This window comes from Nicotiana tomentosiformis, chromosome 11, assembly GCF_000390325.3.
Source record: "Nicotiana tomentosiformis chromosome 11, ASM39032v3, whole genome shotgun sequence".
In the NCBI taxonomy this organism is placed as follows: Eukaryota; Viridiplantae; Streptophyta; class Magnoliopsida; order Solanales; family Solanaceae; genus Nicotiana; species Nicotiana tomentosiformis.
In genome coordinates this window covers 11,679,846-11,692,361 of record NC_090822.1, presented here as the reverse complement: position 1 = coordinate 11,692,361, position 12,516 = coordinate 11,679,846, and the positions used below count along the sequence as shown (strand labels likewise).

Below are 12,516 nucleotides of genomic sequence, written 5' to 3'. Positions count from 1 at the left end.
TGTTGTCATTTAATGGAAATTGAGGACCTTTGCTTTTATTGGCAATATTTAATTAGGCTAGTGAAGTTGCTTTTATCGTGGATTGTTGAAGTACGTGATCATTTCATTTAAAAGATGAAAACATTCTTTATTAGTTAATTATGTTTTTAACCGTTATAATTAAGGTTGGTTTGAGAACTTTGACATTGGAATTGGATTTTTACCTAATTCAATTTCGAAAATTTGAATGCTAGTCCTGATTTTACTCCACTAATTTACTTCATTTTTCTAGTCGATCCATCTATTTTATTTTGTTATTGAACCGATTAACTGTAACTATAAATTATACTTCTCGAACTCATATAAAGAGTAGTCTTTCAATATAAGGCCTCCGCTCATCGTTTGTTAGCAATTCTCAAACAATTATTAAAATTAATGAACTACCCCTCATACAAAAATCTTTTATTGTTATTATTTAAATTAAATTTGATACAACCTCATAATAAAAGCTAAAGTATTAATCTTCACTTAGCTCTAACCTATACTAGCATGTCTAAAATATAGAAAGTTCACTTCCAGAATCCACGGGCGAGGGTCTTTCGAAAACAATCTTTCTACTCTCCGGGTAGGAGAGTAGGAGTAAGGTATGCGTACACTCTACCCTCCTCAGACCCCGCTTGTGAAAACTCACTGAATTATTGTTATTCTTGTACTTCCAGAATCCACGGGTAACCTGATTAATTTTAGTCAAGGAATTAAAACAAATAAAGCGAATACTTAAATAAATTGAGTAGTTAGGTTATTTAAGTTATTAACTTAGTTTATTAGGTCTTTATTAATACCAGGTGTTTATAGAACTCTAAAGAGTAAATGAAGTATTCTAAATATTATTCCCTCCTTCCTTTGGTAGCATCCACTAGTTCAGAATTTTACTTGTTTATTTTCGAAAATCAAGAAAATTCTTTTTTTTCATGTTTTAATTTTATCACTAATTACTCATTCCCCAAGATCTTTTGAAATGCTATTATTATTATGCGTAAAATTGTAAATACAAACTTCATTTTTTTAAAAGGAGTGCAAAGTCAAAAGTGGACAACTAAAAGTGAACGGAGAGAGTACAAACTCCAAGAGTTTGAGACAAGTTATCCATCACAATCCGAAAAAATTAATCCAAAATTGTTAGATTTTTTGGTGTCAAAATAGAGGACTTCTTCTCCATTTAATCGTCTTAAGTAGCGGTGGCAAAATGGTTAAAAGAAAATAGTTAACCACTCATATTATCCACTAAAAAATGGGTTGGATAATGAATCTTTTAAAAAGGGGTCAAATATGGATAAAAACCATATTATTCATTTAGAAAATGAATAACCAATGAGTTTAACTTTTAAATTTGTAAAACCTCAAATTGGGAGTTCCTCAAGTTTGGATAAGAAGAAAATGAGGCTTCTCTGGTCTAGTCAAAGAATCAAGAGAAGGAGAAATATGGAACGTATATTAAAGAAATTATTATCACCAAAAATTATGATGAGATGGATAAAATTTCGTTATTATTAATTAAAAATCTAACATTCACTAGTTCAGAATTTCCCATATAATAATGCTTTCCATCTGCCACTAATATTCGGCCAAAATCATAATGACTTAATTTTGTTAGAAGTTTGACTGCTTGAATAGGCGGCTATTTAAGTTAATTCTTCCTAAAAAAAACAAAGTTTCCCGACAATAGAGTTTTCTTATGGAAAACTATGTATAATAGTTACAATTCTTTTACTGGAATCTTATTAAATAGTATGGTTCATCAATTCTCTTCTTGGTATTCATGTTGAAGTCGGTTATATGGTTTTCCTTTCTTCATATAATAAAAAGACATAACAGAAAGCAAGTTTATATGGTTCAACCTGCTCAATCTTATAAAATAACTTAAGCTAACTATTAGACGGGCCTAAGGTTATACATGCGAAACACGTACATAGAGACTAGTTATTATAAAAACATGAATATAATGTCGGTTTACAAAAATAGTCTTATAATATTAAGCAAAATAACTCATAATAAAATGACATAACCGAAATTCTAGATATTAGCTTTATAATCCTATTAAGTTTAGGACATAATACTACACGTTTGGAATCCTACATGATTATCTTTAGGAATCCTATTAGTATAATTACTTTCCGGCTGTCTAATTCGTATAAAATTGAACGAGTAAATATCTTTAGTCATGTAATCCTATTATTTTTAAGAGATACTTCTTAAAAAATCATATTACTAATTTAATTTGAAACGTATTATAATGTCCTATTACTAATTTAATTTGAGAATGTATTATATTGTCCAAATCCATTAAGAAAAAATGAAAGCCTATATTATTATAAAAGCGTAAATACAATATTAATATACCAAAATTGCCCTAAAATATTAAATAGAAGAACTCATAGGGAAAGGACATAACTGCAATAACTTATATTTTGGACTAAAATACCTTTTATGCTAATGTTTAATATTTAAGATTTTAAAATTAATAAAATTTATCTATTAAATTCTTGTTAAACATATGTAAAGAGGTTTAATAAATCAATTTCATCATAATCATATGTATTGGCAGTACATTACCACTCCATAATGTCCAATACCAAAAAAAAATATTAAATGGACTGCATAAAGAGTTGAAATTGAGAAAAAAATACCCCCATAATAATATATTTTTATATTATATTTGAATTATTTTCCTACTCAAATAATATATTTTTATCAATTTTTCGTGTAATATTAAAAAATACTCAATTATTAAACAACAACTAAGAAAATATTTAAAAATATATAACTGTGAGAAAGAGAAAAAAAATGGTAGGTAAGAGTGAATACTACTAATGATTATACAGACATAAAGATCTAAAAGTTCAATATTTTACCGTTTGAAAATAAAATTTATGGCGGATAAAATTATAATTAAGATTAAATATTCAAAATAAGAGACGAACTAATATTAAGATCTGAATCAACATAGAATAAATTATTTTTTACGTTAGAAGTAAATAATTAAATCTTTTAATTAATTATTTAGCAAGATAATCCAATTCAATTATTTTTTAAATTCATCATATAAGTAAAATTCTTATTCAAGTTAAAAGAAAATCTTAGGTACATAAATTTATTTCATAAAAAATAGCGTTAGGACACAAAGTTAAAAGATTAATATATTATTAAGAATCAAAATGTTATCCAAGTGTCTCAGGAAACACAATCAAAGCTAAATCCTAAACAAGAATAAGCTTTCATGACTATATTATACAGAGTCGACTTTGCTATAACGAGATTAATCTTTGTAGATACCTATGGTGAAATCGAAATAATATTTCTATGTCACGCATTACTTGCAAATATTATATCAAGACACATGACAATGTTAGCAATAACAAAAAAGTGGTATACCAACAACAATTTTATTGTGAGGCCACACACTTTATATTTGATATACCTATTCAAACAACTTAAATAATTATCGCAAATATATCAAAGCAGAGCAATGGTGCTAAATTTATAAGGAAAGCAAAATTAATAATATGGGATGAAGCACTTATGGCTAAGTGTCAAACGAAGTTCTAGAGGTATATTGGATATTAATGAACCGTTTGGTAAAATATTAATGGTTTGGGAGGTAATTTGTGTCAAGTATTACTAGTAGTTCCAAAATTGACAAAAGTAGAGAATGTAAAAGCTAGCTTGCCAAAGTTATACTTCTGGCCTCAAATGAAAAAGATTCAATTGACAAGAAATATAAATTAAGAACATATCCAATATTCAGTGTCTTCTTGCTTCGTGTCGAAAACGAATAAGAGCATCCAATAAAAGATGATTTGGTTCTTCCTGAACACTTGGTTATCAATCCTAATAGTAATAGTAGTGCATTTAATAAGAGAAATGTTTCTATCATTAGATTAAAACGCAATTTCTTCGGGGTGTTGAGGAGGCAGTGGCGCGTGTTAGGCCGAATTCAGTCACTTTGATCCAAATCTTGTCTTAAGAAATTCATTTAATATGTATAAATTGTTAATTTAGAATCCAGTAACTTAAAAGTGTTAGAAATTTGAACCTATAAATTTCAAATTTTGGCTCCGTCTTTGGAAGGAAAGGGGTTCAGGGCGTGTTGCAGATTTACTTGTATGACTGAAGTTTGGTGTTTTGATAAATCTACTTTATATTTTATAAGATTGAGCAGGTTGAACAGAAATTATATTTTTTGTATATATATACATTTTGTATGTTATATACAAAAATTATTCAAATTTTATACACTTTTTCGACTATCAAATATCCTAAATAATTAGTTGGGTTGGCGAAGTGAACTTGCCGAAAAATATTTCACGATTTAGAGAATGAAATATTATTTAAGGCTATCAAATAACTTAAAACACAGATAATATGAACAGAAGATAACACAAAATTCGAGAAGATAAACTTTAGATCAATTAACAAGATTCATGTGGAATGACTGAAAGCAGAATCCTTTTTATCTTGAATGTTCACATTTACAATTTAATTTATTCTACGTCCATTGTCAAAATTATATATAAAAAAAACAAATAACTTGTAACTATAGCAATTATACACATTCAAATGGTCAATCTTCTACAAAATAAGAGTATCAAAGTTTGTAGGAAAATGCTAAACCTTTATAAAATATCAAATCAAATTATAGTATTATAATGCATACAGTATTTCTTTTGCAGTAGTGCAACGCATGGGCGACGCTTGAGAGTCCAAATAGCAAGCTACCTTAACGGACTCTCTCCTTTAAAAAATTAAGTTAATATCATGTGAGTCAATATCATGGTGGAAAACAAGTGCAAAAGGAACCCAATTCGACAATAATCTGGTCGAACGACTTGCATTAAAATAAGATCTTTTTTGGTTTAACCATTTGGCAGTCAGAACTCATTGGCTCGTTTAATCCAGAACTTAGCCTGCCTTTTATCTTTCCTTCTATTCTAGGCGAGGAGGGAAATTTAGAATAAATAGCCCCATAAAAAATTATAAACTAGTCAAAGGACAGCCTGCCTTATTCTTCTCCCGTTCGGGACCCCTATTTTCTCGGAGATAGCTTGGTCTGAGCTAGAACATCAGATTCGTGCGCAAGAGCGTATTTCATAGTTGATTCAACAATACCAAATCAACGACAACATTTTAAAAATAAACAAAAATGAAAACTTAACAAGTCAACAGAATTGTAGAATGGAGAAGAAAACCTCATTTATATTCATATCATAAAAAGATTTAACGCTCAGATCAAATTATAAAAAGGTCGAAAGAGAAAAACAATTTCCTCTAACAGACAGCTTGTGAATACACAATGCAAGTTAAATCAAGGCACATAAAAAATTGTACTAGATTTGGCAGGGTGCGCCAGGTCCTTGCAATAGTGCAACGTATGGGCGACGCTTGAGAGCCAAGATAGCAAGCTACCCTAGTGGACTCTCCCACTTAAAAAATAGAATTAATATCATGTGAGTCGATGACTCACATATCAGATATTAAACTGATACGAACAGATACTACACTTGATCTTAGCCAAAAGGCCGAGAAAGGTATGCTTTGAAGCGTTCACGGCCTGCATATTTTGTACCAGTTCTCTCCTTTGAATCGTTCACGGCCGAGAAAAGTACAATGTTCAATTAGAGCCTAGAAGAAGCCAAAGAAGTAGAAAAGAAAAGACTCTTGATCCAAATTTTATATCTTCGGAATCTATAATTTTTCTAATGGAGGGAGATAGAACTAAAGTCGGTAATCAAATACCTATTTTGTTTAGTATAGAAGAAGATCCTAGAACAAGCAAAGAAGCCATATCTTCAAGAGATGTTGATTTTTGGAAAGAGGTGATCAATGATGAAATGGATTCAATAGTGTCCAACAACACTTGGATTTTAGTTGATTTGCCTGCTGGATCTAAACCTATAGGTTGTAAATGGATATTCAAGAGAAAATATAATACAGACGGTTCTATAAAAACCTTCAAAGCAAGACTACCAATTGCAACAATAACATCTATTAGAGTACTTTTGTCATTGGCATCTATATATGATCTATATGTACATCAAATGGATGTTAGAACTGCTTTCTTAAATGAAAATTTAAGTGAAGAAATTTATATGAAATAACCTGAAGGATTTGTTCTTCCTGGTAATGAATATAAAGTTTGTAAGCTTATAAAGTTTCTTTATGGCTTGAAACAAGCACCAAAACAGTGGCATGAAAAGTTTGATAGTATAATATTTTCAAATGGTTTCGTACATAATCAGGCTGACAAATGTATTTACTCGAAGTTTACAGTAGATTATGGAGTTGTTATTTGTATTTATGTCGACGATGTTGGAAAACGTGTCAGGCTAATAGAAGGAGAAAATATTTAAAAGAGAAAAGCAATAAATTGTACATGACAAGACAAAATTTACGTGGTTCATCAATTTTGCCTACTCCACGACCACACAAAGAATAGCTCTTTATTAATTGAAGAGAGAAAGAAGAAGTTGAGGGATGATTTACAAATGAAAATGCATACCCCTTTTATAGGCATTTGAATGCCCTGCCGAGGTAAGCGCTTATATCATAGGAATGCTGATGTAAGCACTTACATCATAGGAATGTCAATGTAAGTGCTTACATCATAAATTTATCCTCAAACCTATGTTACATCAAGAAAGAAATTAAAAAAAGGATTTGCTATTCTATGGTGGCGCCTTCATGCTATCAGTCTTGAAGGCTAACTGAGGCAGTGCACAGCCTCAGTTTGTCAACACCGACAACTTTGGTCAACATATTTGACGGGTTCTTTGATCCTGGTATCTTCTGCATGGAAAGAGTTTCTTCACTTATCAACTCTCGGATATGATGATACCTTAACTAGATATGCTTCGATCTTGCATGAAACACTGGATTCTTGGCAAGATGGATTGCACTCTAGCTATCGCTGAAAAGCTCACAATTGTCCTGCTCTTTACCTAGCTCTGTAAGAAAATTCTTAAGCCAAATCATCTCCTTTCCAGCTTCTGAGATTTTCATGTACTCTACTTCAGTGGTAGATAGAGCAACACTTTTCTGAAGTCTGGACATCCAGCTAACAGCAGTACCACCCAAGATGAACACGTAGCCTGTGGTACTTTTTCGACTATCCAGATCGCCGCCTAAATTTGCATCAGCAAAACCTTGTAAGATAATATTACTCCTTTTAAAACAAAGTGCCATACCTGAGGTGCCTTTGAGATATCGCAATATCCATTTTACACCTTCCCAATGCTCATTTTCTGGATTTGACATGTATCTACTGATAAATCCAACTGCAGGGGCTATGTCAGGTCTAGTGCAAATCATAGCATACATCAAACTTCCTACTGCTAAAGCATATGGAACTTTGGACATGTACTTCCTTTTTTCATTTGTCTTAGGTGATTGGCCCTTTGACAGATTAAGATGGCTTCCGAGTGGAGTGCTTTCGGTATTCAAAGCAAATCCTGGGGAATCACTTGATTCTCTCTGGCAAATATCTTCACTTAGAAGCAAGTCTCTAATATCATCCAATTTGAGTTTGGTACTTCCCGATGAACTGCTAACTGCAATTACTATTGCAGACCAACTTTCCGATAAAGATTATAGTAGAATCAATGCCCTGATTTCATTATCGAATATTATATTGACAGAACTCAACTGAGTTAATATTACATTAAACTCATTGATATGTTCCGTGACAGATCCACCTTTTTTCATCTTTAAGTTGAACAATCGACGCATCAAATAGACATTATTTGAAGTAGATGGCTTCTCGTACATATTTGATAATGCCTTCATCAAGCATGCAGTGGTCTTCTCGTTAATGATGTTAAACGTCTCATTTCGTGTTAGCGTCAAACGAATCGCACGAAGAGCTTGGCGATCTAATAGATCCCAATCCGCTTTGGCCATATTCTCTGGTTTTACCTCGGTTAGAGGTAAGTGTAATCTTTTCTGGTACAAATAATCCTCTATTTGTATTTTTTAGAATTCAAAATATTTACCATTGAACTTGTCAATATTAACATTCCCTTCTTCCGATGCTATTTTTCACAAAAATAATTTATGTGAATAATAACGATGATCAATAATGTCGCACTATTCTTGTGAATAGTACCTGCACTGATAACGTACTTTTTTACCAGAATTACATTGTCTGTGCTCTGATACCAGTTGTTGGGAAACGTGTCAGGCTAACGGTAAAGTTATATTTTGTGATGGTCACGGGTTCGAGCCGTAGAATCAGCTACTGATACTTGCATCAGGGTAGGTTGTCTGCATCACACCCATTAAGGTGCGGTTCTTCCACATACCCTGCCTATATCACACTCCCCATGAGATGCGACCCTTCCCGAGACCCTGCATGAAAGATGCATCGTGCATCGGGCTGACCTTTATATTGAAAGAATAAAATACATGAGCTACTTTGAGCTATGTTCAACTGGTTCTCAAATTCTCCTTTGAGAAGGTTCATCTTAGCCATAGTCTGATAGCAACAAGAAAACACCACGAAGTAGCTTGACATGATAATAGCTAGCTAAAACCATAATTCAAATAAATAGGCCAGCTAATGATAGAAGTATCAAGCCAAAATGCATTATCAATAGCTTTAGTTTGCAAGAGAAACTCATAATAAGTGGAAGCTATAAGGTGTGATGAAGTATAATTTGACCCGAAATATGAAAGAATTATTTCTAGGAGAAAAGTCCTAAACTTTTAAGCATCAGCAACATGTTCCTTAAAATAAACTTATTTAAAACTGGGATATCCTTTTCTTTACATCAGAATACTGGCATATGCAGAGATATCGCACATAGCCTCTCCACCTTCATAAGGTAGAGGTAAGGTTTGCGTATACATTACCCTCCCCAAGCCCCACTTGTGGGATTCCACTGGGTTTGTTGTTGTAGTTGTTGCAGAGATATCGCACAGAGTCACAGACCATTAAGCAAATTCAACTTTCCTCACTGGAGTTGTAAAGGTGGATTCAGATATCATTCTAATATCATATCCTATCATAGCTGCATGATAACTCAATTTTCATATGAAATTGAAGCATACAAAGTGCTCTTGAGGACAAAGAGTAGATTGTGGATAGGATTTCTGGATATACTCTATCTGACAAGTTTCAACGTTCTAACTAGAAAAGAACTGTGAGAGAGAATGCAAATAGCAAACAAGAGCAGTATGATATATTGGAAAGTTGATTCCAATTCCTAGAAGGGACTTTAACAACCAGATAAACTACTTGATAATGTAGCATGTATAGTGCTAAAAATGAGAAATATTCCTGGTATACCTTTTTCTTCACTTCAACTCGAGCTTTCAGCATCACGCCATATTAGCCAGTACATGACACTTCTACATTGGTTCTTGGAACATAAAATAACGCTGCTAAGCGCATCTTCTCACACTTTTTCTTCATGATTTGGTGGTTGGTTAATCCCATAGTACAACTTATTAGGTTAATATAACTGACTTGGTCGCCTTTCTTCAAAACTTACATGAACAAATGGTTCAAATCATATTCGTCAATCCCTAGTTACGCCAAGGCTCCCCTTCAATGCATCTCTTTGATTTCTCTAAATCATCTCTTGCATTAGAGGCAATAAATTGTCTTTAAGCAAGATGTAAATCTCCTTCTTCTCGGGGTGAGACTTGTCTCCCACAAAAAATATGTGATTTTTCCCATTGACTTCTATTTCACTAATACCGGGTACTTTCTTCACATTTCTCTCCTTCATTTTCTTTCTTACTTGCGCAAAATCACCCCATCTCCCAGAAGCAGCATAAGCATTTGCCATTAGTACATAAGCTCCTGAGTTACCTGGTTCGCGCTCTACTATTTCATCGCAGATCTGGTTCGCTACTCCAACATCTCCGTGCAACTTGCAAGCGCCGAGTAAAGCCCCTAGAACAGCACCATCACATTCCTCCGGAGGCATCTCGTGCACCACCTTCATAGCCTCATCAACTAACTTACCACGACCTAAAATGTCGACAAGGCAACAATAATGCTCAGCCCTCGGTTTTAAACCATAGGCGTGTCTCATAGACTCGAAAAACTTTCGACCTTTCTTAACAAGACCGGCATGACTACAAGCTGACAAAAGTCCCACAAAAGTGATCTCATCTGGCTTGTTACCGGACCTTAGCATTTGCGCGAAGGCTTGTAATGCTTGGTTTCCAAGACCATGATTAGCATATGCCAGTATCATTGCAGTCCATGAAACAACATCCTTTACTTTGAGATTCTCAAAAGTGATCAATGATGAGTTTATATCTCCACATCTGGAGTACATGGTGACGAGAGCATTATTAAGCGAAGTGTCTTGGTCAAATCCTAGCAGTAAAACAAGAACATGTGCTTGCAATAACTCCAAGATGCCCACACACGAGGTCACTACACTGGTAAGAGTAGTCTGATTAGGCCTTAAGCCCGACCGAAGCATGAGAATGAAACACTTCAATGCTTCACCCTCAAGGCCACTTTTTGCGTACCCGTCAATCATTACATTCCAACTTACAATATCTTTATTAGGCATCAAATCAAAAAGTTCATTGGCCGTAGACACTAGACCTTCATCAACATAGGCCGTTATCATAGCGTTCCACGCAGCTGGATCCTTATTTGGCATTTGATCAAAGTACTCTCTTGCCAATTCTATCAACCCATTTCTTGCAAGACCAGTAACGATAGTTGTCCAAGAAACTGCATTTTTCCATGGCATTGCGTTAAATAGTTCCAAAGCTTTGTTCACCCTGTTATCATGTAAACAACCTTGAATCATAACATTCCAAGAATATAAATTACGTTCAGGCATCTTATCAAAGAGCTCAAGAGCTTGATCCACCTGACTATCTTCAACATAAGCCTTGATCATCGCCGTCCAAACAATGACATTTTTCTGAGGAATCTGATCAAAAATACGTCGTGCCTCAGTAATCAAACCATTTTGAGCAAAGCCCACCATTGCTGTAGTCCAGGTAACCACATTTTTCTCAGGCATTTCTTGAAGCAACTTTCGAGCTTCATCCACTCTACGGTTCTGAAAATACCCAGAAATCAAACTGGTCCACGCATAAACGTTTCTATCAGGCATTCGCTCAAAGATTCTTCGAGCCTCATCGAGTCTGCCAACTTTAGCATATGCATGAACCATAGCAGAATCAGACACTACATTTCTCTCAGGCATGGAATAAAACAACCTCTCAGCTTTAGGAAGATCCTTATGTTTTAAATAAACAGTAATCATTGAAGCATAAGAAACAACATCTCTTCGAGGCATTTCGTCGAACACCTTCCTAGCTTCTATAACTTTGCCTTGACGGCCTAATGTCATAATCATTTTGTTAAAGCTACAAATGGACTGTCTTGTGGTAGATTCTAAGTGGGGTTTTGACTGTATATGTTTTTGAATAGGTGATTTTGGTTTTGAATATGTTCTTGAAAGGAATGGACGCCTCAAAATGCGGCCATAATCATTATTCAGCAAATAATGTGAACTCCAAACTATAAAAGAGTGGCTTAATTTAATCAAACTTCTGGTTTTATACATGATTCTTTGTTGATAATCTCAGCTGTGGGATTATTGTTGTATGGAAATACTAGTAGTAGTAGATACACAGATTAAAGATGTGATAGGAACAGAATTTAGAGACACATTTGCTTGTAACTTGTTCTGAGAGGCAAATTTGAAAATAGACATTTAAGAGTCTGTTAGTCGAACAAACATCAAATTCATGGGTTTTATTAAAGTGACTTCACGTGTTTCAATTTCATGACAAACGTAAGTGCTTAAATTGATTCGGGATTGTAAAAACAAACTTATATAGGAATAATATAAGCACTAGCTTCTGTTTATATAGGAATAATTTGGGTAAGTCTTAAAGAAAAAGCGAAATGGCTTCCTAGCCACTTAAATTTGGTCGGGTTTTTTACAAGCTGATACATAAAGTTTCAATTATCTCATTCGAACAATCGAACTCATTTTTCCCGTCACTAATAAACACATTTGATCATTGACCATGTTCAGGTAGCGTCAGTTGATCCTAATCAGCAGGTCGCACGACGCATAGGAGCGTGAAAGCCTCTTTCCCAACGTCCAACGGTATAAAATGGGTTGTATTTAAGTATATTCTTATTCATTCTTTCTAAAATACCATCTTCCTCCATTTTTAAAATTTGAAGCTCCATTCCTCAATTTTGTAAAATCTGAAGCTCCAATTCTAATTTTTTTCTTTCTCCGGACCATGAAAATGATAAAAAGTTGTATATTGTCATTGTGGAGTTGAAGCTAAGTTTTGCATCACTTGGACCAAACGAAGCTTGATCAAAACGAGATTAACATATAATATAAGGAAAAAAAATGGGTGAGTGATTTATGATCGATTTTGGAAGGGACCCAAATTTGTTGGGTTATGGTTTTCAAGCGACATGTAAGACCATCCATTGGTCATTTCATGACTGGATAGACACGTATGGTCTCTTGTCAA

At 33.7% G+C, this 12,516-nt stretch overlaps 1 protein-coding gene and 1 non-coding gene across 2 annotated transcripts; both read right to left on the bottom strand.

Annotated features, from left to right (window-relative positions):
• Positions 1-5,372: 5,372 nt before the first annotated feature.
• On the bottom strand, positions 5,373-5,568 carry LOC138902160 (U2 spliceosomal RNA). Its single transcript, XR_011412488.1, has one exon. It is a non-coding gene; the product is annotated as a U2 spliceosomal RNA (small nuclear RNA).
• A 3,186-nt stretch (positions 5,569-8,754) lies between these two features.
• LOC138900883 (pentatricopeptide repeat-containing protein At4g02750-like) lies at positions 8,755-11,824 on the bottom strand. The gene has a single exon (XM_070188530.1). It carries the CDS (start codon positions 11,577-11,579, stop codon positions 9,603-9,605), a length of 1,977 nt encoding a protein of 658 aa, XP_070044631.1. The 5' UTR covers positions 11,580-11,824; the 3' UTR covers positions 8,755-9,602.
• Between the last annotated feature and the right edge of the window lie 692 nt (positions 11,825-12,516).

What these genes read in the sequence shown, in the direction of transcription:
- LOC138900883 (XM_070188530.1), bottom strand. Translation starts at nt 11,579, where the DNA reads ATGTATAAAACCAGAAGTTTGATTAAATTAAGCCACTCTTTTATAGTT.